This window comes from Somniosus microcephalus, chromosome 6 (assembly GCF_052327205.1).
Source record: "Somniosus microcephalus isolate GS21.2 chromosome 6, FLI_Smic_1.0, whole genome shotgun sequence".
Taxonomy (NCBI): Eukaryota; Metazoa; Chordata; class Chondrichthyes; order Squaliformes; family Somniosidae; genus Somniosus; species Somniosus microcephalus.
In genome coordinates this window covers 204,430,716-204,458,251 of record NC_140992.1, presented here as the reverse complement: position 1 = coordinate 204,458,251, position 27,536 = coordinate 204,430,716, and the positions used below count along the sequence as shown (strand labels likewise).

General features: G+C 46.0%; 1 protein-coding gene across 3 annotated transcripts in view; it reads right to left on the bottom strand.

Annotated features, from left to right (window-relative positions):
• The window catches only part of fhod1 (formin homology 2 domain containing 1), a 510,535-nt gene that overhangs the window by 277,199 nt on the left and 205,800 nt on the right, over positions 1 to 27,536 (bottom strand). For all 3 annotated transcript variants that reach the window (XM_085991267.1, XM_085991268.1, XM_085991269.1), the window contains exon 4: positions 8,968 to 9,035. In XM_085991267.1, the coding sequence (XP_085847393.1) occupies positions 8,968 to 9,035 (68 nt within the window). The remainder of the gene's footprint in view (positions 1 to 8,967; positions 9,036 to 27,536) is intronic.

Genomic DNA, 27,536 nt, shown 5'->3' with positions numbered 1-27,536 from the left:
AATCTCAGTGTAGTGGGGCTTATAATCCTGAACGTTATACAATACACTGACATTTCTCAGATTATTGTTCATTTATATAACTTTATTTTCTGGGCCACCATTACAAAGAGCTCTTTAGTTTAACTTCATTGATCTCTTACTACACAGAAGTTATGTTTCCCATGCCAGTTCATTGTCACTGTGAAGTTTAATCGGCGTGCACTGCGTTTGTCTTCAATCTCACCATCAACCAGCCCCTTTACAGCTCATTTTCTGAATACCCATAGCATAGGCTGCCCTCTGTGTACTGTGCATTTCTAGATTAGGATGGCAAGATATTCGACTGCCTTGTATTTTCTGCGGGAGCCAGGACTCAAGATATTTAAATAACAGTCCTGCCGAAGCAGAGAAACACAGGATAGTAATGGATTTGCTGAAATGAGAAAATCGGGAGAAAAAAATCTATTGGTGGATATCAGCCATCAGGAAGCAACAAGTTTTAGTGGAGAAGATTTGTAATGGTAACCCTTGTCTATAGAGGGCCCTTAGATTTTTGGGTGGAATACACGAGCACATAGGGCAGTGACATGCGTGTAACTCACTGGCATCATAGGGAAGAATGAGCTTTGCTGGCACTTCACGCAAATCTTGAAAAATCTGAGCAACAGTTGCGATGTCATTATTAGTTATGTTGAAAAGAAGCAGCTGGTACTGAAGCAGCACCAACATTATTTCAAAATTGGCTTTCGTAAGGTACAAAGCTCTTCAGACTTTTGAAACCGTGCGTTATGGCAATTCAAACCCTTGACTCCCTACGGAGCCCATGTGCCTTTAAACCATTATCCAGTGTTTACTGTAGCTTCTAAAATATCCACCAATACAGTTCTTTCATAATATTGAACACTACAAAACATATATTATATTCTGGCTTATAAGCAACTGTGTTGGACTGTCAAGTAGAATAGCAGCTAACCAGACCTATACAGTTTCTTAAATGTGAGTTAAACATTCATTAACAATGGAGAGAAGGATCCTAATGTGGGAAGTGATCAACTGATTGTCATTACACAACAACAACTTGCATTTATATAGCGCCTTTAACATAATAAAACGTCCCAAGGTGCTTAACAAGAGTGTTATCAATAAATAATTTTGACATACATTATACAATATTATATACTTACTTATACAATTATCCTGGAGCACCAACATTTAGTACTTTAAAAAAAAGGAATGGACAATATGAAATGCAAAGACTACACTTCATCAATATAAAGATTGCAGGCAGGAGTATGGTTTAATTGTGTGTTTGTCTTTGTGTCAAGATTCATGAGTATAAGTAACATCCCCCGAGACTTGGCATTCCTCTGTATTCACCACCGCAAGCCCGCCAAACCTCATTCTCAATTAAAGTGATATCTTGGGGGTTGAGCTTTTCACAGATATTAAGAGACAATGGCCTAGAAATTCAGTGGCGCCATCCCGATATTCAGTTTCAGCGCCCCAAACGGAAGTGGGGTGCTGCTCGAGGCACCCCGCGTCCCTCTTGGGGCACTGCAACTGAATATCGCAGCGCAACGTGCCGCAGCGCCACACGCTGCGGCACAGCGCGCTGCGGTACTGCAGGCCTTCCCCCCCTTCTTAAAGGGGAGGGGCCTGCACCAGTGTGATCGGAGATCGTGAGTGCCGGCAAAAGAGCCCGGCCCCGAGGAGAAGTGCCGGGCTCTTGAAACATAGCCGGCACTGCCCGGGGGGGGCGGGGGCGGCGGGTTCAGGAGGCCGGGGACGGCGGCGCGAGGAGGTGCTGACAGGCGGCCAGCAAAAAAAATGGCCGCCCCGCACCTCCCCTTTAATTAGCACCACTACCGCCGCAGGTCGGCCCCCCTGAACCGGTCGCAAATTGTGACCGGCGTTACAGCGGGGGGCGCAACCAAATATCGCGATCGGGGCGGTAGCGGGGCGCTGCGCACACCGATGACGTCATCGGTGGCGGCGCAGCGCTACAGGCTAACGCCGCCATTAGCGCCCCGCTAAATTTCACGGGAGGTGTGGCCAGTGGCGCTAAACCCACTAAGTGCCCTCTTTGGGCGTTAACTGGTGGCGCAGCCCACTGAATTTCTAGGCCAATGTTTCTTTTCTTTCTTACTATAATTGTGCTCCAGCTATAGTGTGTTATTAAATACGACATTCACAATGCACAGTGTACATCTTACATGCCATCTACCGTACATTTAAGAGTATTTTGGGGATGGCGGCTTGCTCTAGCTAGTGGCAACTGTACCTGGCTGTTTCTGCGCAGGCCCATTGGCTGGTGTTGTGTTGGCCTCACTGCACACCTATGGTTTTCTTCATTTGAGCTGCTTGACATGTATCCCTCTATCGGGCTGTGTACCAGGTGTTATCAATCACAGAATCACAGAAACCCCACAGTGCAGATAGAGGCCATTTCGGCCCATCGAGCCTGCACCGACACATATCCCACCCAATCCCCGTAACCCCTACACCAACACATATTCCCATTTAATCCCCCTAACACTAAGGGTCAATTTATCATAGCCAATCAACCTAACCCGCACATCTTTGGACTGTGGGAGGAAACCGGAGCACCCGGAGGAAACCCGCGCAAACACGGGGAGAATGTGCAAACTCCACACAGACAGTCGCCCGAGGCCGGATTCGAACCCGGGTCCCTGGCGCTGTGAGGCAACAGTGCTAACCACTATGCCACCGTGCTGCCCAATGTCTTAGTCTGTCACCTGTTGTAGGAATGACTGGGAAACAGATTTTGGAGAGTGGCTCTTGGCTCAGTCACAGAGAATACACTATTTCTCAGACTAATTCCAAAGTCGTCCCACCTATATTGACTGGGTGGGAGAAGCAAGTCCTCCCATTACCTCAGTGGGCTGTTACAGTTATAGGAGGAAGCTCCAGAACGTATGTTCATGTCTAGTGGGAAGAACACAGGGAACCCCACAAGGCAGTGTGCTGAATCTGGTTTGATTGTCAAGCGTTTGAACATTTTGTTACATTTAAGGAGCTGTGTAACTGCAAGCTGTTGTTGTGTGTTGGATAATTAGTTTTAAATTGTGCGCCCCACACTCTGCCAAGAGGGCTGGATCTTTGCGCATGTCCAGACAGTCAAGATTACATCTTCTACGCCACACCACATTGCTCGGCTTGTAGGAGCCAGCTGGTAGAAGCGGGGGGAGGGGATGTTAATGTTAATTCACCCTTCTTTTCATTTAATGCTGTCCAAGACTGTGCAAAGGCTCACTTGGGAATTCCCCTCCATCATCAGACGGAGTTCTCTCGAGACCTTGTCTGCCTTTTTTGTTGCACTTTTACTTTCTCAGCACAAGGAAATAAAGAATTCATACCCCGAGTGATTCTACAATCACTTAAATGCCAGCATGGACTGGTTGGTCTCTTTCTATGCTGTATTTTCTATGTAATTCTATGCAATAGCACAGCAGAGGAAATTGGCATAGAAGCAGTCAGATCAGGAGAATTAGCATGTGGCTAAAGGGTGATGGGAGGACTTGCTTCCCCCACCCAGTCAATATAGGTGGGACGACTTTGGAATTAGTCTGAGAAATAGTGTATTCTCTGTGACTGAGCCAAGAGCCGCTCTCCAAAATCTGTTTCCCAGTCATTCCTACAACAGGTGACAGACTAAGACATTGATAACACCTGTTACACAGCCCGATAGAGGGATACATGTCAAGCAAGGTGTGGGAAAGAGGGGTTCCTTTTCATGGGACACTGGCACCAGTACTGGGACAGGGAGGAGCTGTACCAATGGGACGGGCTCTGCCTGAACGGGATGGAACCCATGTCCTAGCGGAAAGGATAAATAGGGAGGTGACAAAGGCTTTAAACTGGTAAGATGGGGGGAGGGATCTACAAGAAATGAAACTAGCCTAAGTATAAACAAAACAGGAAAGGAGAACATAGGAAAGTGTAAAGTAAGGGAGGACATTGATGGCCAGGGAATAAATAGAGTTATAGAACAGGAGAGTAAAAAGATGGTTAAAAATAAAGTGAAAGGAACTGCTATTAAAAATGTGTTAAACTGTCTGTACAGCAATGCACACAGTGTCCGTAATAAAACAGGAGAGCTGGAGGCAATCATGCGTTGCGAGGAACCAGACATAGTAGGCTACAGAAAAATCAGGACTGGGAACTAGCACTGTAGGGTATAACATATTTAGAAATGATAGAGAAGGAAAAAGGGGAGGTGAAGTAGCTGTATTTATTAGGGATAACATAATGGCAGTAGAAAAAAGTGACGCAGCTTTCAGCAAGACAGACACACAATCCACATGGATAGAGATAAAAGATAATAAAGGATCAATCACATTAATAGGGGTAGTCTACAGACCACCTAATAGTGGAAAGGAAGGTGGAGGAAGAAATATGCAGACAAATTAGGGAAATGAGTAAAAACATAGAATAATGATCAACTATTTCAAGTACCCCGATATTAATTGGACAGAAGAGGCAGGTAAAGGGGATAAGGGAATGGAGTTCCTACAATGTGTACAGGACTCCTTTCTAACCCACTATGTAAAAAACCCAACAAGGGAGGATTCGCTATTGGATCTAGTAATGGGGAATGAACCAGAGCCGATAAGAGAAGTAAAAGTAGGGGAACATCTAGGCAATAGTGAACATAATATAATATGCTTTAAGATAATAATTGAGAAGGACATAAATATGATGAAGACCAGGGTAATAGATTAGAGAAAAGCCGACTTTGAGGGGCTAAGAATAGAACTTGGGAAAATAAAATGGACATCAATATTGGCAGACAAAGATGTAGAACAGCAATGGGAAACATTTAAAATGGTGTTCAACAGAGTCCAGGAAAAATATATTCCGCTAAAAAAAACCAAAATAAGTACTAATGGGACACCATGGATGAATAAAGCCATTAGTGAAAAACTGAGGGTAAGGAAAGCACATGGACAGCAGGGGAGAGCATGATAAGGGAGAATACAAAGAGATTAGGAGAGAAGTCAAAAAACAATTGGGAAGGCAAAGAGGAACTATGCAATTAAATTATCAAGGAACATAAAACAAAATAGTAAAATATTTTATAGGCACATATATAAAAAAGGAAGGTCGGGATAGGAATAGCACTACTAAGGGATGGACAGGATAATACCACAGGTAATGATAGAGAGATGGCACAAATATTAAATAATTACTTTGCTTCAGTATTTACCAGGGAGATAGAACAGGTGAACATGACACTGGATAATGAGATTATTAATGAAATAAATGCATTTAAAATAAAATGAGGAGATATATTAAATAAACTAATCAAACTCAAAGAATCTAAGGAAGAGATAGCAGAGGCATTACTACACATATTTAATAATTTGTTAAAAAACGTGTAGTGCCAGCGGACTGGCGGATAGCTAACATAATACCTATATTTAAGAAGGGAGATAGATCATGTCCAGGGAACTATAGACTAGTCAGCTTAACATTGGTGGTAGGAAAAATAATGGAATCCCTACTAAAGGAGAAAATAGAAGGGCATCTAGAAGCCAAAAATATAAATATGAATAGTCAGCATGGATTTCAAAAAGGAAAGTCTTGCTTGACCAACCTCATTAAGTTTTTTGAAGAGGTAACAAAGAGAGTAGACGAGGGTAATGCAGAAGATGTAATTTATCTAGATTTTCAAAAGGCCTTCGATAAGGTATCACATAATAGACTAATGAATAAGGTCAGAGAATGCGGAGTCAGGGGACAAATAGCAGAATGGATAGCTAGCTGGCTTCAAGACAGAAAGCAGAGAGTGGGAGTAAAGGGTAGCTATTCACAGTGGCAGAAGGTGGGTAGTGATGTTCCACAAGGATCAGTGCTGGGACCACTGTTCACAATTTATATTAACGATCTAGACTTTGGAATCAAAAACACAATTTCTAAATTTGCAGATGACACCAAATTGGGGGGGATAGTCAATACTGAGGAGGAATGCAACAAATTATAGGAGGACATTAATAAATTTTCAAAATGGGCATATAATTGGGAAATGAAATTCAACACAGATAAATGTGAGATGTTACATTTTGGTCGGAAGAATAGGGAGGTCACTTATTACTTGACGGGTGTGAGCCTCGGTGGGGTAGAGGAGCAAAGGGATCTCGGAGTACAAATACACAAATCGCTAAAAGTGGCGACACAGGTTAACAAGGCCATAAAAAAAGCAAACCAAGCACTAGGGTTTATTTCTAGAGGGAGAGAATTGAAAAGTAGTGAAGTTATGCTAAACTTGCATCGAACCTTGGTTAGATCACACTTGGAGTACTACGTACAATTCTGGCCGCCATATTATTAAAATGATATAGAGGCACAGGAGAGGGTGCAGAGAAGATTTACAAGGATGATACCAGATATGTGAGGGTATACCTAACAGGAAATTATGAACAGGCTGGGTCTCTTTTTGCTTGAAAAAAGGCGACTGAGGGGTGACCTAATAGAGGTCTTTAAAACTATGAAAGGTTTTGATAGTGTAGATACAGAGAGAATGTTTCCACTTGTGGGGAAGAGCATAACTAGAGGCCATTAATATAAGATAGCAACCAACAAATCAAAAAGGGAATTTGGAAGAAACTTCTTTACCTAGAAGGTGGTGAGAATGTGGAACTTGCTACCACAGGGGGTAGTTGAGGCAAATAGTATAGATGCATTTAAGGGGAGGCTAGATAAGCATATGAGGGAAAAGGGAATAGAGGGTTATGCAGATAGAGTTAGATGAGGAAAGACGGGCGGAGACACGAGTGAAGCATAAATGTTGGCATGGACTGGTTGGGCCGAATTGCCTGTTTCTGTGCTGTATATCCTATGTTATCCTAAGTAATCCTAAGTAAGGAATAAAAAAGTGCCAAGAAATATTTACAATAATTAAACAGAGAGGATGTTTGAGATGTACAAGTCTCTTTTTCCCTCCCCCAATCCCCCGCAAATAAACTGGGATATGGATGTGAAGGTCAACCTTAAATTCACCCTTCTTTTAATTTAGTGCAATTCGAGACTGCGGATTGGCTCAAAGAGATTCCCAGTTAATGAATCCCTTTTATGTTTCATGATAACAGCTTAGCTCCCAGCTACCATCAGAACCACAGCAGCAGTTAAAAACATTTGTACGTGTGAATGGGACTATAGGTCATTTGTACGTTTCTCGTGTTGGCTTTACTTCATAAAAACGAGAAGATCTTCTGTGGTGCTGCTCACAGTGAGTTGGAGAACATGGTAGAAGTTTGTGAGAGATATGGTGAGACACAGTGGGCAGGATTTTCATTGGGCCGTGGAGGTGGGATTAGAGGCGTGTGGGGGGTTAAAATCCCGAAATCGGGGGCACGAACCCATCCTGCCCCCATCCCGCCCCCATCCCGCCTCCATGCCATTTTCAAAGGAGGCGGGTACCCGACCCGCACTGGGACCCGCCTCCCCGAGGCGGGAAGGGGATTAGTGCCAATTAACTGCCTGTTAACAGGTAGTTAACAGGCAGTTTTTAGCCTAATCCCTATTTTCATTCTTGAAGTGCGGGATTCCCGACGGCTCCAAACCACACAAAGTTAGCGAGGCGGGCCGTCGGGCTGATGGGCTTGGAGGGGGTCGAGATGTCCGGTGTTCAGGTGAGTGATGGGTGCATGAGTGCAGAGGTAAGTGTGTTTGGTGTGTTTAAAGTGTTTAAAGAAGTTTTACTTACCTTTACAGCCTTCCTTCCTTTAGGTCTCGGGAGTCCCTCATCTCACCGGCACAGAAAGCAGAATGGCCGATCTGTCAAAAATTGCAGCATTCAGCTTTCTGTTCCGGAGAGATCTCTAAATCATCCTGAGAGGAAGGAATTAACTTAGAGTACAGATTGTCAGTGTTTGACAGCTTCAAACAGCTGTCAAATGCTGATATTTCATCTGTCAAAAGGTCTTGACAGATGAAATATCAATCTGTGATGTCACCTGTTGCCGGGTGACCCTTAATGGGCCTGCTGAGCCCGCTGGGCGGGCTCAACAAGGTCAATCAAGTCAAAATCGCGTGGGTTGGCTAGAACTCGATGGAGGCGGGACTACAACCCCGAAAGTTGTAGTCCCGCCTCTACCTGCCTCCTCAATGAAAATCCAGCCTAGTGAATTAAGTGGATAGTGAGGCTTAATTGGATCTGGGGAAATTTAAGCAAATCAGAAAACTGTGACATCTGTTTGTGCTATGGACATATATAAAGTGTGATGCATGCTTATACAAGACTTTTAACATACTGGGTGTTGTGGAAGAGCAAAGTGATATGGGGGTACAGACTTGTTGGGCTTTAAAGGCAGAACTTCAGGTTGATAAGGCTGTAAAAAAAAAGCTAATTGAAACCTAAGGTTTCTCACAAGAAGTATGGAATAAAAAAGCCAAGAGGTAATGATGAGCCTATAGAGTACTGCAGGAAGCATATTGAGGCTTTAGCGAGTGTGCAATGCGGATTCACCAGGACACTACCTGGTATGCGGAAATACAAATACGAAGACTTGAACGATTAGAACACAGATTACGGGGCAATATGATAGAAGTATTTAACATTATGAAAGGATGGGAGAAGGTGAATAGAAGCAGATTGTTTTCAGTAGTTGAAGAGTCTAGAATGAGGAGCCATAGATACAAGATTAAATGTAAGAGATTTAGAACAGAGAGCAGGAGAAACTTCTTTCACAATGAGTTGTGAGGCTATTCAATTCATTCCAGAGGTAGTGATTGAAGAAGAAACCATATCAACATTCCAGATTCAATTGGATAGATGGATGAAGGAAAAGGGGATAAAGAAATAGGGAAACAGTGTGGGTAAATAGGATTATTTGCTCACATGGGGGGTAAACGCTGACATGAGCTGGATGGGCCAAATGGTCTGTTTCATTGTTGTAACTTCTATGTATTTCTATGTAAATACTAACAGATACATAGATTTCTTCAAACATTGGACTGTTACTGTACCTGGAATAGTTGTTTCAAAGAGAAAAGTGATCTTCTTAAGTCAGGGCCTCTCGAGTTGTACAGCTTTTCTGTAAAGGAAATTAGTAAATGTTAAGTTATAGTAATATAAATGGCTCTATAATTCTGAACCATAATTAAGTTATAAAATCAAAAGGATGTTGCAAATTTTTAAAAAAGTAAACCCCACAAGACATTCATCTAAGTGCTGCGGTTTTTACAAGCTTACATCAAAAACTATAACCAGGGCTGGTGGCAGATCATGGCGCGTTTCTAGTCACAGAATCCATGAAAAACACAATCCTACCCCTATGACAATGATCCCGCTCTGCTCCCCAGATTGGTCTCACTGCCACTCCTGGTGCCATTGGATTGAACTCTGCTACATGCTGCAGGCGGGTGGGAATCCGAGATCTCATGTGCAGTGTCATTGGATCCACTGGAGCAGCCGGTATATTGGGTAGGAAACGGCAGCAAGAGGCAAGACTGGCTCCATTAATTGCTGTTTGAGGGGGGGGGGGGGGAGCGTGCCAGCGTGATAAGCAATGGAGTTACAGTACAACTTCAAAAAACATTTATAGAAATCAAAAAGGAACGACACATTTGTAAAATAAAATTGGGCTAATCTTCAAGGATTTGGGTCACAGTAATTACAAGCTAAGATTTCCTTCACATCCAGAGTGTTTAAACAACACTTGCTTAAATATACTGTACTGATGGTTTCTTCACAAAGAAAAAATGGTTTAAAGTAGGGGCATCCACACTATAACCACGTGCTCTCTGCGACCCAGGACGCCCCATAGCAACATGCGCCAAGGCAACTTGGTTCTGTTTCCACTGTTATTGTTGATGAAAGGTCATGGACCTGAAACATTAAACTCGGTTTCTCTCTCCACAGATGCTGCCGGACCTGCTGAGTGTTTGTCCTGTTTGAATTTCATGGGGCTGTTTTAGAAGGTTTGGAAAGGGCTGTCCTCAATGGTGGAAAAATCCTAAATCAGCAGGTTAGAATAAATGCACATTAATGGGAACCTGGAATTAAGCTTCATACGATGCCCACAAAGCTCCACGATTTGCACCCATGTGGCACACAAAGCTGAAAAGGTTGCGCACTCTTTTTTGTGAAAAAAATTAGCAGCCATTTCAGATTATTAAGTTATAATAAGTTGCTGTGAATTACAGAAACTCCACCATGAGAGGAAGCCATTTGGCCCATCCGTCCTGTGCCAGTGCTGGTTCTACATTGGAGCTATTTAATCTGATTTTCCTGCTCTTTCTCCATGATTGATGTAACAGGATCAATTAATAATGTTTCGACTAGCAACATTGGCACCCTTTTCAACCTTGAGATGAGTTCATGTCTCAATACCAAGCCATTGCCAAGAATGCTTTTTATCCTCTCTGGAAATACACCCCCATCCCTCCTTCAAAGCTGCTGAAATCTGAATCCATAATGTCATCACCTCAAGGACTGATGTCTCCAATACTCTCATAAGCCTCGAATTAAACTCCCAACACATTCAAAACTTTACTTCTCGGGTCCTTCCCCAACTCTACTGGCTCCATATTCCTCCCCAAATCAACTTCAAATCCCTCCACAGCCTCTCTCCACACTGTCCAAGTCATCCTCTCCACCCATTACATTTCCACATCTCTGATATTGAATTAATGCTAGCTACTCTTCCATTGCTGTTCCTTCCCTCTGGAATTCACGCACAACGCATTTGTCTTTGCCGCCTCTCTGCCCATCTTCAAAAGTCTCCTTAAAAGCCATGTATTCAACTTGCCCCCAAAATGTTTCCTCTTCCCTTTCCTGCCCAGAAGCCAGCTTGTCTACTGTATATTCCAGTCAAAGATTCTTTATTTTATGTTTGGGCCTAATACAAGTCGTTAGGTTTGAAAGAACACTGGGAACAAAAGTGTGCACGTGGCTCCACGTCTTTCACAATATGTGCAGGTGTGTCAGAACTCACACGTAGTTCAGAGTACTCTGACTGCAAGTTCTGTAGTGGACATACCTGGACTTTTGAGTGAGCGAACATTTAGAAAGATTCAATTGCGGCAATAGCTGCCACAGGTGACCTGCTGGAAGGTCATTGGGAACAGTGATAGACTCACAAACAATGCAGTTACTTAAATTACTTTCAACGGTTCAAATCTAGCATGAATTCCATCACTCCACATTGTGTAAAGTTTCCTGACTGATGGCGTACAGCTACAAGAAGTAGCAGAGTTAAAGACAATGTAATGAAGTAAAAGTCAACCCTGCAGAGCCAATGGTATTGGATTGACTTGGACTGTTGTATTGAACTAAGCTGAAACTCTGATGCATCGTTGTATAGTCTTCAATGGAACAACATTGCCCAGGGACATAGTAACTGAATCTAAAAGTCTGCACTGGTAAATACTAAACAAAAATGAAGCTTATGATGTGCTTGCGAATTGAAGATTCTTCCCACCCCCACCCGAATTTTCCAGTTACATTATTCCAATGCCATAGATTCCAATTAAACATTAAACTAATGTGCCATCTCATACAGCAGGACTTGAGGGGTCTACAATCAAGTTACACCGTATCACAGTCTAGAATAGCTCTGACTGAGTGAGTTGGTCAGTGTAGTCTCTCGCAGTAGAAGAACACCTGCCAGTTTGGATATAGATTCTATTTTTTACAAACTAATAAAATGCATGTAGAAGAACACACTATGGTATGGACTAAACATGTACTCACATAGGACCATAGAAGATTACAGCACAGAAGGAGGTCTTTCAGCCCATTGTGCTTGTGTCGGCTCTCTGCTAGAGCAATCCAAAGCTAATCCCACTGTCCCGTTCTCTGTCTGGAGCTCTGCATCTTCCTTTGCTTTAAATATTTATCCTTTTTTTTCCTTAAAAGATGCAATAACGGCTGCCTCAACCCCTTCCTGTGACAATGCATTCCATGCTCCACCAACTCTGAATAAAGACACTCTCTTTCTCTATACAGTCTAAAAACATGGTTAGAGATCAGAAAAACCTTTGTTTCCCCCTCCCCCCGCCCTCCATAGATAGTGAACATGTGGAACAGACTCGCAGTAAAAGGACATGATTCTAGGTCAATTGATACTTTATAAGGGAGCTTAATCATTATGAGCTGAGAAGGGGCATTGAAGGCTACAGTAGTATTATGCGATTTTTTTTCAGTGGAGATAGGAGGAGGAACTTTGCGTTCCCTTGGTGGAGTGAAAGAAGTCCATGATACAATATCCATATGTGGACTCTGGACAAAGTGAGCTTGGTGGGCCATCTGTTTCTTTTCCCCTGATCTGAGTTTTTGATGTTCTAAACATCTTAAAATAATGTTTTAGTACTAAATGCGTCTCACAGACATTTCAGGAGCTATTTTTAATGAGCCCTTAATGCATATTTATTTGCATTGATCTTTGTGTTTTAGGACACATAATAGGGTGCAGTCTGTAAAAACTGCAGCAATAGCAGATGTCTCTCAATATTGTCTCTGATGATGGATGAGAGCACAGATTGTCTTGTAGAAATTATACTGGGTAACCAAGTGTGTTGTGTCTGTGTATAATAAGACACAGACTGCAGGAGAACGGTACAACAGGTGTTAACTCAACGTGGCTCACACTGGAACTGATCTGTACAGATTACTACTCAGTACTATATACAGGTGTGGTCACTGCCGGTACTGCAGTATACATGAGCTGTAAAAGATAGTTCCCCCCTTAAAGGTATATACATTACAATTCCTCCCCTTTTAGATTAACAGTACCATAACACTCATTTAACAATTAAATATCAAACTAATTACAATTTACACTTTTAACACGCAACATTAGCTGAAAATAGTCTATTTATATATTCAGTCTTTGGGGAGGCTTCCTGATCCTTTCTGGATAGCGCCTTTCCCGAGTGTCTTGCTCTTGGCGCAGAGGCGATTCTGGCCCCCCATCATCGGTTGGTTCATCAGCTTCCGATGCTACTGTTTCTGGGGTAGATGCGACCTGTACGTCGGGTTCATCACCAGGTACGTATGGGTGAGGCATGGGGTTGACTTGTTCCTGTGACTCTAGGATCTGGTCAGCATGGCGTCTCACGATGCTCTCCCCAACATCCACTGTGTACATTAGTGGGCCCTGCCGTGTGCATATCGTTCCTGGCTGCCACTTTTTTGTTCAGTAGTCGCGGGCCAAGACTGGTTGCCCTACATTGAAGCTCCTTGTTGGCTTCTCATGGATGTGCTGGAATTGCTTACTCTCAACATCTCTTCGTACGTTTGGTCTGAGCAAATCCAGGCGAGATCTTAACCTTCGGTTAAAGAACATCATGGCTGGGGCCTGGTTGGTGACTGCATGTGTCGCATTCCGGTAGGCGAACAGGAAATTGTCCACCTTGTGCTGCAGCGGAATGTTGTCATTGTACATAGCCTTTATTGCCTTCTTAAAGGTTTGTACGAACCTCTCAGCCAATCCATTTGTGGCCGGATGATACGGGGCGGATGTGTAATGCCTTACCCCATTCTTTTTCAAGAACCTCCGGAACTCTTCGGACACAAACTGTGGTCCGTTGTCGGAGCAAATCTGTTCTGGCAAGCCATTCCTGCATTCCTGGCAAAAATGGTCCGTAGGACTGCAATAGTTTTCTCCGTGGTGGTGGAGGACATTTTGATGACCTCAGGCCATTTCGAGTGCGCATCCACGGCTATTGAAAACATTGAGTCCATGAATGGACCAGCAAAATCAATATGCACCCGTTGCCATGGAGATGAGGGCCACTCCCATGGGTGTAGAGGGGCCTGTGGTGATGCATTTTGGACTTTCTGGCATCCTGAGCAGCTCTTGGTCAGGTCCTCGGTTTGTTTATCGATTCCCGGCCACCACACATAAGCCCTGGCTAGGCTTTTCATTTTTACCCCTCCCAGATGACCCTCATGAAGCTCATTGAGCACTCTATCCCTTAACTTGGGTGGAATTACCACTCGGGATCCACACATCAAGGTCCCCCGGCACACTGACAGCTGTTCTCTCCTTGTCGAGAATGCTGGCAACAGTGAGTCGCCATGTGCTGGCCATCCCTTCACCGTCAAATCATATACCCGAGACAATGTCGGGTCATTTCGGGTTTCCTTTTCGATACAAGCGTTAGTTACCGGTAGGTATTCAACTATAGTCGAATGGAATATTTCGACAGGATCCACTGCTGGTGCTTCCTCTGCAGTAGGCAGTGGCAGGCGTGATAGCCCATCAGCATTTCCATGCTGTTTCGTGCCCTTATATTCAATCTCATAGTGGTGCGCCCCTAGAAAAAGTGACCATCTTTGTAGTCGTTGCGTAGTCATCACCAGAACGCCCTTCTTCGGATTAAAAATGGAGACAAGAGGCTGGTGATCAGTCAGCAAGGTGAATTTCTGCCCGTGCAGATAGTGATTGAACTTTTTCACTCCCCACACTAGGCTGAGGGCCTCCCTGTCAATCTGGGCGTAGTTACGCTCGGCTGAGGTTAGTGATCGTGACGCAAAGGCTATTGGCCTCTCTGAACCATCTGAGAATTTGTGCGACAGCACCGCTCCAATGCCGTAGGGTGACGCATCACATGCCAACCGAATTGGTAATGCCGGGTTGTAATGGGCCAATACCTCTTTTGATGTGATTAGTGTTTTGCTCTTCTGGAAAGCTCGTCTACATCCGTCACTCCACTTCCATGGCACCCCAGTTTGCAGTAGGGTGTTCAGTGGGTGTAGTATTTTAGACAAATTTTGCAAGAACTTATGGTAGTAGTTTACCAGCCCGAGGAACGACCTCAGTTGTGACACATTTTCCGGTGCTGGAGCCTTGACTACTGCCTCAATCTTCTCTGGGGACTTATGTAACCCCTCTTTATCGATAACGTGGCCACAATACGAGATCTGTTTTCTAAAAAACTCGCATTTGGGGCGGTTAGCTCGGAGCCCATATTCCTGCAATCTAGTGAGCACCTGCTCCAGGTTGGCAAGGTGATCACTGTCATTTTCGCCCGTGACCAGGATGTTGTCCAAATAACACTGGATCCCTGGGATCCCTTGCAGGACTTCTTCCATTGCCCTCTGCCAAATAGCCGGAGTTGATGCTACCCCGAATACCAGCCGGTTGTATTGGTAGAGACCTTTATGGGTGTTGATTGTGAGGTATTTTTTTGATGCTTCTTCTACCTCCATTTGCAGATACGCCTGGGCCAGATCAATCTTGATCAATCTTAGTGAAGCGTTTCCCTCCAGATAGCGAGGCGAAAATATCTTCAATCCGCGGAAGTGGATATTGTACAGTGTGAAGGACCAAGTTCACTGTTACCTTAAAGTCTCCAGAGATGCGAACCTTCCTTGGTTCCCCAGGCGTGCTGCTCAACGACTTTTTCATCACAGGGACGATGGGTGTAGCCCACTCGCTCCAGTCTACCTTGGACAGTACACCTGAACGTTCCAGACTCTCCAGCTCTGCTTCGACGGTTGGGCGGATCGCATAAGGTACCGATCTGGCCTTAAAAAATTTTGGGCTTGCGTTTTCTTCAATTTTAATCATTGCTGTCATGCCTTTTAGTGTTCCGAGTCCTTGCTGGAACACTTCTTTCGCGTCAGTTAGGATCTTTGACAGTCGCCCAGGTGTGACGTCATCATCCTTTTTGTCAGCCACAGTCAGTGCCTGTATGGAATGCCAATCCAGTTGTATTTTCCGGATCCATTCACGTCCCAGTAATGGTGGTCCTCCATCTTGCAATACATACAGGTCTAGTTTTGGTGTTTCCTTACCGTTATATATAACGGTCACCCTTATTTTTCCTTTGGGGTAGACTTTTTGCCCCGTGTACGTCTTCAAAATATTTTTTGTGTCTCTCAAGGGTATGTGTGAGAGTAGCCGCTCGTAGTCCCGTCGGTTTATGACTGTTAGGGCTGATCCTGTGTCCAATTCCATCTTTACCTGGGCTCCTGCTATCTTGCGAGTGACCCAAATGGTTCGGTGATCCTCCGTTGTGATCACATTATGTAGTTTCAGACAACTCAGTTCCCTGCTTTCGGAGTCGTTATCACTCTTTTGTTCATCTGAACTATTCTCCGTCATCTTATGTACCTTCTTGTACTTTTCTTTGGTAGGTTTCTTATTGCTGGTTTTCTTTCCCGGCCTGCAGACTCGTGCTATGTGTCCTACTTTTCCACACTGTCTGCACACTTTGTCTTTGAACCAGCAATCATTCTGGTCGTGTGTTGTTCTGCGGCAGCGATAGCACTTCTCTGTTCTGTATGACATTTCGTTTGTGCCATATTCTTGCGGTCTCTGTTGTGTCTCTGCAGCGCCCTGTGCTGCTGCTTCATATGATACCGCAATGCTGAAAGCCTTTTCCAGCGTACGGTCCTTTTCAGATAAAAGCCGTTTCTGGGTTCCTTCACTTTGAAGCCCACACTCAAACTTGTCCCTTAAGGTATCTGCCAGTCCCGCTCCAAACTGGCAGTGTTTCGATAGTTTGCGCAGTTCTGTTAAATAATCAGCATTGCTTTCATCCTTATGCTGGTTCCGTTTGTGAAACTTGAATCTTTCTGCTATCAGCAGCGGTGTGGGGTTTAAATGTTCCTGTAGTATCGTTACTATGTCTTCAAAACTCTTTTTCATTGGCTTCGTTGGGGTTACTAGATTTCGCAATAAACCATACGTCTTTGCACCCATTAAATTTAACAATACCGACGCTTTCTTGTCATCTGACACCTCATTTGCCTTGCAGTATACCTCTATTCGTTCGACATATGTAGTCCAATCTTCAACTTCATTGTCAAATGCGGTGATACTGCCACTCTTCGGCATTTTGGGTGTGGTTTAAAATGGCGTCTCCCAATGGCTTAAAATGGCGTCTCCCGCGCTTTCCTTCCTCCCCCGCTGCTGCCAACGCCGCTCCCGGCGGTTCTCGTGGCAATGGCGGCACCCTGTAGGTTTCGCACGCTTCTCCTGCGCTGCTGCCAACGCCGCTCTCGGCGGTCCTCGTGGCAATGGCGGCGCCTCGCGGGTTTCTGCGCGTCTCTCTCTCCCTCTCTTCGACGCTGCTCGGCCCCTGAACACCAGCTGCGCCCTGTGCGCTCTGCCCTCTCTCTCTCTCCCCCGTCGGCGCTGCTCGGCCCTTTGCTGTGCCGCTCGGTCGGGCTCTCGACCACCGCTGTCCGGGAAGGGTCTGCGCACTACCTGTTGCCAGCCCGTTTCGCTGGACCACCTCGACTGGAAAGCCAAGTCTGGCTCTCGACAGTCTCCCCCGCGATTCTCGAGTCTCTGCTGGATGACTGGGCGGTTGCCCGTGGTCGACGCCCGAGTCTCTGGCCTTGACCTCCAATCCACTGATCTCCAGGAACGAATCCCCGGGAGGTGATGCAGAGTTGCAGGTAGGTTCGAACTTGCCTTGTCGCCAATGTTGTGTCTGTGTATAATAAGACACAGACTGCAGGAGAACGGTACAACAGGTGTTTACTCAACGTGGCTCACACTGGAACTGATCTGTACAGATTACTACTCAGTACTATATACAGGTGTGGTCACTGCCAGTACTGCAGTATACATGAGCTGTAAAAGATAGTTCCCCCCTTAAAGGTATATACATCACAAAGTCTCGATCCCAGCCTTCAAAAAGATTTTCCGTTGATGGGGCTTGTTATGCTGCCCTGCGAGGTTTCTGGCCAATTAATAGAAAGCGGGTCTGATGACGTTACTTGATGACACGTTATCAGCCGGTTTCCTTAAAGGGACCATTTTGACAGTTGCACTGTCAGTGTTCTACAGCACTGAGGTGCTGCAAACACTGACAAGCACTGCACAAAGGTGCACGGCTGCACCCAGGCTCTCCCATGACTCCCTCCATATGCTTATGGAGGGAGTCACAGCACGCAGGGAGGTTCTCTTCCCTTCCAATGGGCGGAAGAGACCTCCCCAGGAGACCAACACAGCCTGGTTGCAACATTGCACAGGAGGGCACAAGCAGGGATGTCATCAGGAGGACCAGGCTGCAGTGGCACAAACCTTTCAATGATCTCAGTAGATCACAAAATGTTACTGCAAAGCCACACTCAACCTCATCTTGCTGTGTCACTCATCACATCACCATCACTCTGCCTTCCCTACCATACTCCTGCATATCCTTACTCACACCAACTTACCTTGCACCTTCATCTATCCCTCTCTACCTACATTATCACTTCCCCATCTCACTAATCACCCATCACACTCACCCTCATCCTTGTTCAATCATACCAACTAACAACACACAAGGGTAGGCAGTTGGGTGTTATCACCAATGTTCATGTAAAGTTTATGTTAATGTGTTGTCAAACATTGAAATCTTTATTTTCAACACTTTGCCTTCTTGGACAGATCTGTGTGCACCTTTGGAAGTGGCTTAGTGAGTTGCAATGAATGGTGAGACATAACGGTACCCCCCAATGGTGATGAGTGTGAAAGGAATGGCTTGGGCATTGTAGTAAAGCTTTATGGTGTTGGTGTGGGCTGGTGTCAACCTGACGCATCATGTGGCAGCCAGGGTGTACAGTGTGAAGTGAAGCAAATCTGGCCATGGTGATGCCATCCCTGGCCTCCCGGGCAGCAATGTGCTCGGGTGCTGATGCCCTCTGTCCTATGCAGCATCATGTGATTGCGGAGAAGGTTGGTGCTGCTGGTGTGCCTGGTGATGTTGGTGTTGGGGCTGATCGCGGTGGGATTCTGAGGACCAAGGTGAGATTTTTTCAAGGGCACCGATGTTGCTGTAATAGATGGCAGCTGAAGTTGAGATGACAGAAGCGATCTGTCAATGGTGAGAGAGCTTGCTCTAGGAGGGGATCGTGGATAGAGAGTTTACTCCAAACACTTCAAACCTGCAAACAGCTGAAAAGTTTATTTCAAATGCTGAAGGCTCCAGCCTCTAAGATTGGAAATTGAACAGCTGTGAAATGGTAGCTTTTATACCACTTTTGCAGCTGTCAACTATTCACAACAATGCAGAATCATTGAGAACACGACACACTTACCGGACGTGATGCCGAGCGCCGGGAACCTCGTAAAAAACATGGAAAAATCATTAGGACCTGGTAAAATGCTGCTTAAATACCTTTAAGCAGCTTCTTAAGTATCTCAATTGCCTGACCCACCGCTTAGTGCCGCAGGCAGAGCTGACACTTGGGAAATTAACAAAGAGGCGGGTTCAGAGCGGACTTCTGCCCCGCTGTCAATCACTGCCATTTTGACAGCAGACCCACCGCCGAACCCGCCCTCTGAGAGCCGGCAAAATTCAGCCCTAATTTCTTGACCATAGACTACGTCAGAGAACGAGAGATAGAAGGGCAGGAATAGTCTGTCGGAAGCAGTTAATCTCACCAGTCCAACCCTGGGAAAAGCAAAAAGATGAGTGGCAGATCAAATCGGGAGACACCAAATAGGCCGAAAAGGAAGGAAATAACAGTAGATAATAGTAACAAATGAACCAATCCCATCAAGTAAAATGTAGGGCGGATAACAACGAATACAAACACAAAATGAAGAACACACTCAAACTGAGAGAATCACAACAGAACTGATTCACATCTGATAACACACAAAGCAATGGATTTATATGTGAGCCAGGGAAAAACACTACATAGCACTGCCATATAGTCCTGCCCTGTACCAGTCAATTACCCAAACTGGTGCAATGTAATCGTACCAGAGTGTGACGGTACACTGTGGAATGGTAGCCTTAAGTGCATCCTCAGCTCCACCATCTCACCATTTGCGGCCGTGCCTTCAGCTGTCTCGGCCCCAAGCGCCGGAATTCCCTTCCTAAACCCCTCGGCCTCTCCAACTCCCTCTCAGCATTCAAGAGCTTCCTTGAACCCCACCTCTTTGACCAAGTGTTTAGTCACCTCTCTAAATATCTCCCTCTTTGGCTTGGTGTAAATTTTTTCTGATTGCCCTTCTGTGAAGCACCTTGGGATGTTTTTCTACGTTAAGAGGTGCTATATAAATGAAAGTTGTTGTTCTTGATGTTGACTAACACGCAAGAGTGTACACGGTTCAAAATGTAGGTTTTGGCCAATGAAGTCACAGGAAGGGGCCAAGACTGAGGGGCGGGGAGATGGGCAGTCTCCACTCGGCCACTTTTGTGCAAATCCCTGTACATCAAGAATGACCATGGTTGGGGCGTGGGACCAGTTACCTACCATGTTCTCTCAGCTCCAGGTATATGGAACTAATGGGGAGCAAACAGGAAAAAAGGGGCAACGAAGAAGATAACACATCCTTTCAAAACATGGATCAATGCTCCAAGTAGGTGAAAGGAAACTACATATTCTGCTGACAAATTAAGTGTGTTTCTGCTGTGCTACTTTTTGCAAAACTATCCTTTTATCGCCGAGTACCAGGTTGTTCATCAAAGGAATATTTGATTACACCAGCGGCACAAACAACTTGCCCGTGGCTGCACATAAACAACTCAATTCAACTCTCTACCTAAAGCCGCATGGCATATAGCTGCAACCGATCCTGTGTCTGAACTCCATGGAGAGCATTTCTACCTCATCAGTAAATTAATTAGTCTCAAATAATAATGACTTAATGCTGTGATGCACCACGGCTTCTGGTTTCATGGCTAAATTATACTGCAGTATTTCTATTACATTAAAGTGAAAATTGCAGCTTACCTGTGGGGTGAATAACACCTATGGTAACAAATGGTGTGAGATCACCACAAGGAGACAGTTCTGTAAAGTCTGTGGGTTGTATAGCGAAGTAATACACAGACTACAAGAGTAACTTTAACAGGACTTTACTATTCGAAGGTCAGGGCGAATCTGCCCAATAAATCCTGACACCGCACTTATATACCGGTGTGGTCACCGTTGGTATTACAGTATACAGCAGCCAAGGCAAAGTAGTGCCACACATAAAATAGTTCTCTTAAAGGTGGACGGTTACATACAGTAGTTCTCTTAAAGGTAGAATAGTTACATACACTACAATCCTCCCTTTTTAGCTTACAACATACTTATTCCCCATTAACATAACATCATAACATATATACAACTTTATGCAAAACAGTTCACAGATTCAGTCTCTCTGGAGGTTTCCTGACTCTATCCGGATAACGCCTCAGTGGTGTAGTAGTTTTCGGCGGGGTAGTAGGTTCTTCTGGTAAGGTCGAGTCGGCTTGAAGGACAGTGTCAGGTTCATCTGATTCCAGTATCACCAGATCGGAGGTAGGTGTTCTGGGTATCTCTGCTTCAACATTAGCAGTGTAAGGTTGTGGAGTAGGTTGGCTCTTTGTGGATGACCCTATGATCTGGTCAACATGGCGCCTTATTATGCTGTCACCAATGTCCACGGTATACAGCAGCGGCCCTAGCCTTTTTACAATAGTTCCAGGCTGCCATTTCTCGGTACGGTAGTCCCGGGCCAAAACTTGATGACCTATCTGAAAAGATCTAGTTGGCCTTTCATTCATGCCCTGGAATTGCCGGTTCTCTACATCCCTTCTGACGTTTGGCTTAATCAAATCCAGCCGGCATCTCAGTCTTCTATTGAAAAACATCATGGCGGGAGTTTGATTTGTGACCGCATGTGTTGCATTCCTGTACGCCAACAAGAAGTTATCTACTTTATGTTGTAAGTTGATGTTTTCATTACCCATGGCCTTTATGGCCTTCTTGAAGGTCTGGACAAACCTTTCAGCTAATCCATTGGTGGCGGGATGGTATGGGGCTGACGTGTAGTGCTTGACCCCATTGCTTTTTAAGAATTTCCTGAATTCTTCGGACACAAATTGCGGTCCATTATCAGAACAGACCTGTTCTGGCAGCCCATTCCTGGCAAACATGGTCCTTAATACTGTGATGGTTTTTTCCGTGGTGGTGGAGGACATCTTTATTACCTCCGGCCACTTGGAGTGTGCATCCACCGCTATTAGAAACATTGAGTCCATAAATGGACCAGCAAAGTCGATGTGTACCCTTTGCCAAGGAGATGAGGGCCACTCCCATGGATGCAGAGGAGCTTGTGGTGGCGCGTTTTGGACCTTCTGGCATCCTAGACAGCTCTTGGTTATTTCTTCGATGTCTCCATCAATACCTGGCCACCACACAAACGCTCTTGCTAGGTTCTTCATTTTCACTCCACCCAGATGCCCCTCGTGAAGCTCCTTTAGCACCTTATGCTGAAGTTTGGGTGGAATCACCACTCTCGATCCACACATCAAGGTTCCTCGGCACACTGACAGCTGTTCTTTTCTTTGCGAAAACGCTGGCAGCGTTGGTTCGCCATGTGCTGGCCATCCCTCCACTGTTAAATCGTAGACTCGTGAGAGAGTCGGGTCATTCCTTGTTTCATTCTCGATCATCGAATTTGTCACTGGTAGACATTCTACGATGGACGAGTGGAACATCTCTACCGGGTCCACTGCAGCCGCCTCTTCAACTACCGGCAACGGTAGGCGCGATAACCCATCAGCATTTCCATGCTGTTTGGAGCTTTTGTATTCGATGTCATATTGGTGTGCCCCAAGTAACACGGACCACCTCTGTAGCCTTTGCGCTGTCATAGTGGAAACGGCCTTGTTAGGGTTGAATATGGACACCAACGGCTGGTGGTCTGTCAGTAATGTGAACTTCTTGCCCTGCAGGTAATGATTGCATTTCTTTACTCCTCACACAAGGCTGAGGGCCTCCCTATCTATCTGGGCGTAATTTCGCTCAGCCGAGGTCAATGATCGGGACGCAAATGCGACTGGCCTTTCCGAGCCATTTGGGAACCTGTGTGAAAGTACTGCTCCAATTCCATAAGGGGAAGCATCACAAGCTAGACGAAGAGGTAACGTTGGGTTGAAATGAGCCAACACTTCCTCAGAGGTAATCAACGCCTTGCTTCTGCGAAAGGCCTTTTTACAGTCCTCGCTCCACTTCCATGGCACTTCTTTCCGCAACAGAGTATTCAGCGGATGCAACACCGTGGATAAATTTGGCAGAAACTTGTGATAATAATTAATCAACCCCAGAAACGATCTCAACTGTGATACGTTTTCCGGAGCGGGGGCCTTCACGACAGCTTCTATTTTGTCAGGCGACTTGTGTAGCCCCTCTTGGTCAATGACATGACCGCAGTACGAGATCCGTTTCTGGAAGAACTCACATTTCTGGCGATTAATTCGAAGGCCATATTCCTTCAACCTGGTGAGCACCCGTTTCAAATTTGTGAGGTGTTCCTCTTCGTCTTCTCCCATAATCAGGATATCGTCCAAGTAACACTGCGTGCTTGGAATACCTTGTAAGACCTGCTCCATTGCCCTCTGCCAAATTGCTGGAGCCGAAGCTACTCCAAAAACCAGTCTATTATAACGATACAAGCCTCTGTGCGTGTTGATTGTGAGATACTGGCGCGACTCTTCCTCGACTTCCATTTGTAAGTATGCTTGTGCCAGGTCTATCTTGGTGAAGTGTTGCCCGCCAGACAATGAAGCAAAGATATCCTCAATCCGCGGAAGCGGGTATTGTACCGTGTGAAGCACCGGATTAACTGTGATCTTGAAGTCTCCGCAGATGCGGACCTTTCCCAGTCCCCCTGGCTTGTTACTTGATGAAGACTTGATGGCGGGAACAATGGGCGTGGCCCACTCACTCCAGTCCACCTTAGACAGTACCCCTGAACGTTCAAGCTCTTCCAGTTCTGCCTCCACAGCAGGTCGTATTGCGTAAGGTACCGATCTGGCTTTGAAAAATTTTGGGCTTGCATGTTCTGCAATCTTGATTTTTGCTTTAATTCCTCTCAGTGTTCCCAGTCCTTGCTGGAATACCTCTTTAGCTTCGTCCAATATTCTGGACAACTGTTCAGGTTTGACCTCTTCCTTTCCGGAATCTACCGTCATTGTGTTTAGCGAATGCCAGTCTATCTTTATTTTCCTGATCCATTCCCGTCCCAGAAGTGGTGGACCTCCCTCGGGCAGCACATACATGTCCATCCTTTGGTGATCTTTGTCCTTGTGTCTCACCTTGACTTCTATCTTTCCGATGGGGTATACTTTGTGCCCCGTGTATGTCTGCAATACCATCTCCGTATCCCGTAGGGGAATATGTTTGAATAACTTTTTGTAATCATGCTTATTCATGACCGTCAGCGCCGATCCGGTGTCCACTTCCATCTTCACTTGGACTTTTGCAATCTGTAGTGTGATCCAGATAGTTTGTCGGTCAGCTTCTTCACTCACATTGTGAATCCTCAGACTACCCAGTTCCTTGCTGTTGGGAGTCTGCGTCTGAATTCTGTTTATCTGGACTCTTCCCAGTCACCTCATGTACCTTTCTGTACTTCTTCTGCGGTGACTTATTATTGCTGGTCATCTTTCCTGCCCGGCATACCTTAGCTATGTGGCCAAGCTTGCCACATTTCCTACATTCCTGGTTTTTAACCCAGCATTGGTTCTGGTCATGTGTTGTCTTCCCACAACGATAACATTTCGTTGTACTCGAAGTCATTTGATCCACTCTGAGTACCGCTGTCTTCCGCTGCATTTCCGCCGTGCCTCTCGCTGCGGCTTCGTGCGATGCTGCAATAAGGACAGCCTTATCAAGTGTAAGATCGTTCTCTTCGAGCAGTCGTTTTTGTGTTCCTTCCTTCGACATTCCGCACACGAACTTGTCTCTCAGTGCCTCTGGCAGATTTACCCCAAACTGGCAGTATCTTGCTAGCCTCCGCAGTTCAACCAGGTACTCCGCGTTGCTTTCCTCTTTTCGTTGCATTCTCACGTAAAATTTAGATCGTTCCGCTAACATCAGCGGTGCGGGGTTAAAATGATCCTTCAGGACAGCAACAATATTAGCGAAAGACTGATCTGCCGGTTTAGCTGGTGATAGAAGATGCTTCAATAACCCGTATGTTCTCGCACCCATTAAGTTTAGTAAGGTTAGAGCTTTTTCATAATTTGCTAACTTATTGGCCGTACAATATATCTCGATGCGTTCTACATACGTGGGCCAATCTTCCACCTCGGCATCGAACCCGTTGATGTTACTACGCTTAGGCATCTTCACCTCTTCCTGAGAAACAACAACAATATTCTTTAACTTTTTCTTTTTTATTTTTCCAAGATGGTGGTTTCCCGCGCTTATCTTCTTTCCCTGCCCAATTTCAAAATGGCGGTTCCCGCTTCTGTCTTCTTCCCCGCCTACTGGCGGCTTCCCGCGTTTCTTCCCCTGGCGGGAGGGGTAAGCTTTCCCTCGGGCGACGGCCGCTGGCTTTCGCGGTTCGCAGCCTGCGCTTCGGCTTCAGCGCGTTCCCTTCTCTCGGCCGGGCAACCGGCTCTGGGTACAACCCGTTGACGGCGAACAGTTTCAGCCGCTGGGCTGGATCTCGCTCAGTCTTCCTCGGGCTCTGTCTCTCCCGCTCGCACGGCTCTCGCTCGCTCTCTCTCGGGCTCTGTCTCTCCCGTTCGCGCGGCTCTCGCTCGGGCTCTGTCTCTCCCGCTCGCGCGGCTCTCAATCGCGCCTCCCAGCCCTCTCGCAGTCCGGTGCTTCCCTCCCCGGCTGCGGCTGAGTTCTCCGCGATTTATTTATTTTATCTCTTCCCGCGCCTTACGATCCCGGTCGCCGCTTTTCGTGGCCCCGGTCGCTGCCGGCCTTTTTCGCCGGTCGCGGTCTAGCTGTCTCACGACGCCGTTGCGTCTCCCAGCCCGCTTGTACCACAGCTTCCGTGCTCCACGCTGCCCCCGTCTCAGCGCCTCTGGGCCCGACTTCTGTCCGGCTCCTTTCCCCCCCGACCGTGGTCGAGTTCACCGCCCTTCTCCTTCGTTGATTTTATTTATTTTCCCTTTACTCACAGTCACCATGGCCGACTTGCTTCTCGTGCTGCTCGGCTCAAGCACCACCGTGGCAGAAGGGACAATCCGTACCTGTTGCTGATGGAAGGCTGCATGTCTGAAGTCTTCCTTCTTTCTTGCTGTGCAGACTCGAGTTTTCTCTCAGCAGAATGACGAGGGCGGTTGCCTCTTCTCGACGCTTCGTTAACTGCTTCGGACGTATTGCTGCACGCAGGGTAAGATCGAACTCGTCGCCACTGTAAAGTCTGTGGGTTGTATAGCGAAGTAATACACAGACTACAAGAGTAACTTTAACAGAGCTTTACTATTCGAAGGTCAGGGCGAATCTGCCCAATAAATCCTGACACCGCACTTATATACCGGTGTGGTCACCGTTGGTATTACAGTATACAGCAGCCAAGGCAAAGTAGTGCCACACATAAAATAGTTCTCTTAAAGGTGGACGGTTACATACAGTAGTTCTCTTAAAGGTAGAATAGTTACATACACTACAAGTTCCACATTGCTTCACGCTCACCCAGGCTGTGAAACCACCCCAGGGAGATAGTCTCACATGGTTTCTCCCTCACCCAGGCTGTGAAATGATGCGAGACCACCCCAGGGAGAAAGTCTTACATGGTTTCTCCCTCATCCAGGCTGCGAATGGTGTGAAATCACCCCAGGGAGGTAGTCTCACACGGTTTCTCCCTCACCCAGGCTGCGAATGGTGTGAAATCACCCCAGGGAGGTAGTCTCACACGGTTTCTCCCTCACCCAGGCTGCGAATGGTGTGAAATCACCCCAGGGAGGTAGTCTCACATGGTTTCTCCCTCACCCAGGCTGTGAAATGGTGTGAAATCACCCCAGGGAGGTAGTCTCACATGGTTTCTCCCTCACCCAGGCTGTGAAATGGACTTTTGTAACTTGTCTTGGTTGCTGGGTTCTTTTGCCAGCACTCCAATCCCTGGTGGCCCAGCTGGGCCCCGGGTCATGCTGCACAAGGCCCCTTCCCTTTATAAGAGGAGGAAGGCCTGCAGTACCGCGGCGCAACGTGCCATAGAGCGTGGCGTTGCGGCACGTAGCGCTGTGATATTCACTCGCAGTGCCCCAAGAGGGAGGTGGGGTGCTTCCAGTAGTGCCCCGCCTCCCTCTTGGGGCGCTACCAGTTAATTTTGGGTGTGGGGGCGCTAAAAGTAGCGCCCCGGTGAAGTTAGCGGTGCAACCCAATTTTCCTCCCATGGTTTTTGCTGTATATGCTGCAAAGGGATCAATTTGAAACATTTCCTTTTGCCGCCAACATCCTGAATGCAGCAGGTTACAGCGAAGACCTTGACTGCTTTTCGTTCATGCTAAGATAACAATGTTGCTTTATCGGGTTTTCAGTTATAGAAATATTATCTAAAATTAAGGTTGTGAGTGGTGAACTATTGACCTGAGTGTTTGAGAAGTGACGAAAGCTCAAAGCCAAAGGCTGGCTGCATTATTATAAACTCAAGGTGACTGCTAAAATCAGGGAGAGGTTGGGGGGAGAAAGGAAGGGAAGAGCAATAAGAGGCTGAAAAAGTGTTCTTTCTAAACAGCGTCTTCATCTATCCCCTTTTATTCTCTGCTCTAATTATTTTTAATGTACAGGCAACAGGTACAATAAAACTCAAAGTGTTTAATCCGACTCCTCAGTGGCTAATCAGCAGTGGGACACACTGCAATATTAAAGTATAAACACTGCCACAGCACAGCTGCTCGTGCTCAGTGTACAATACTAA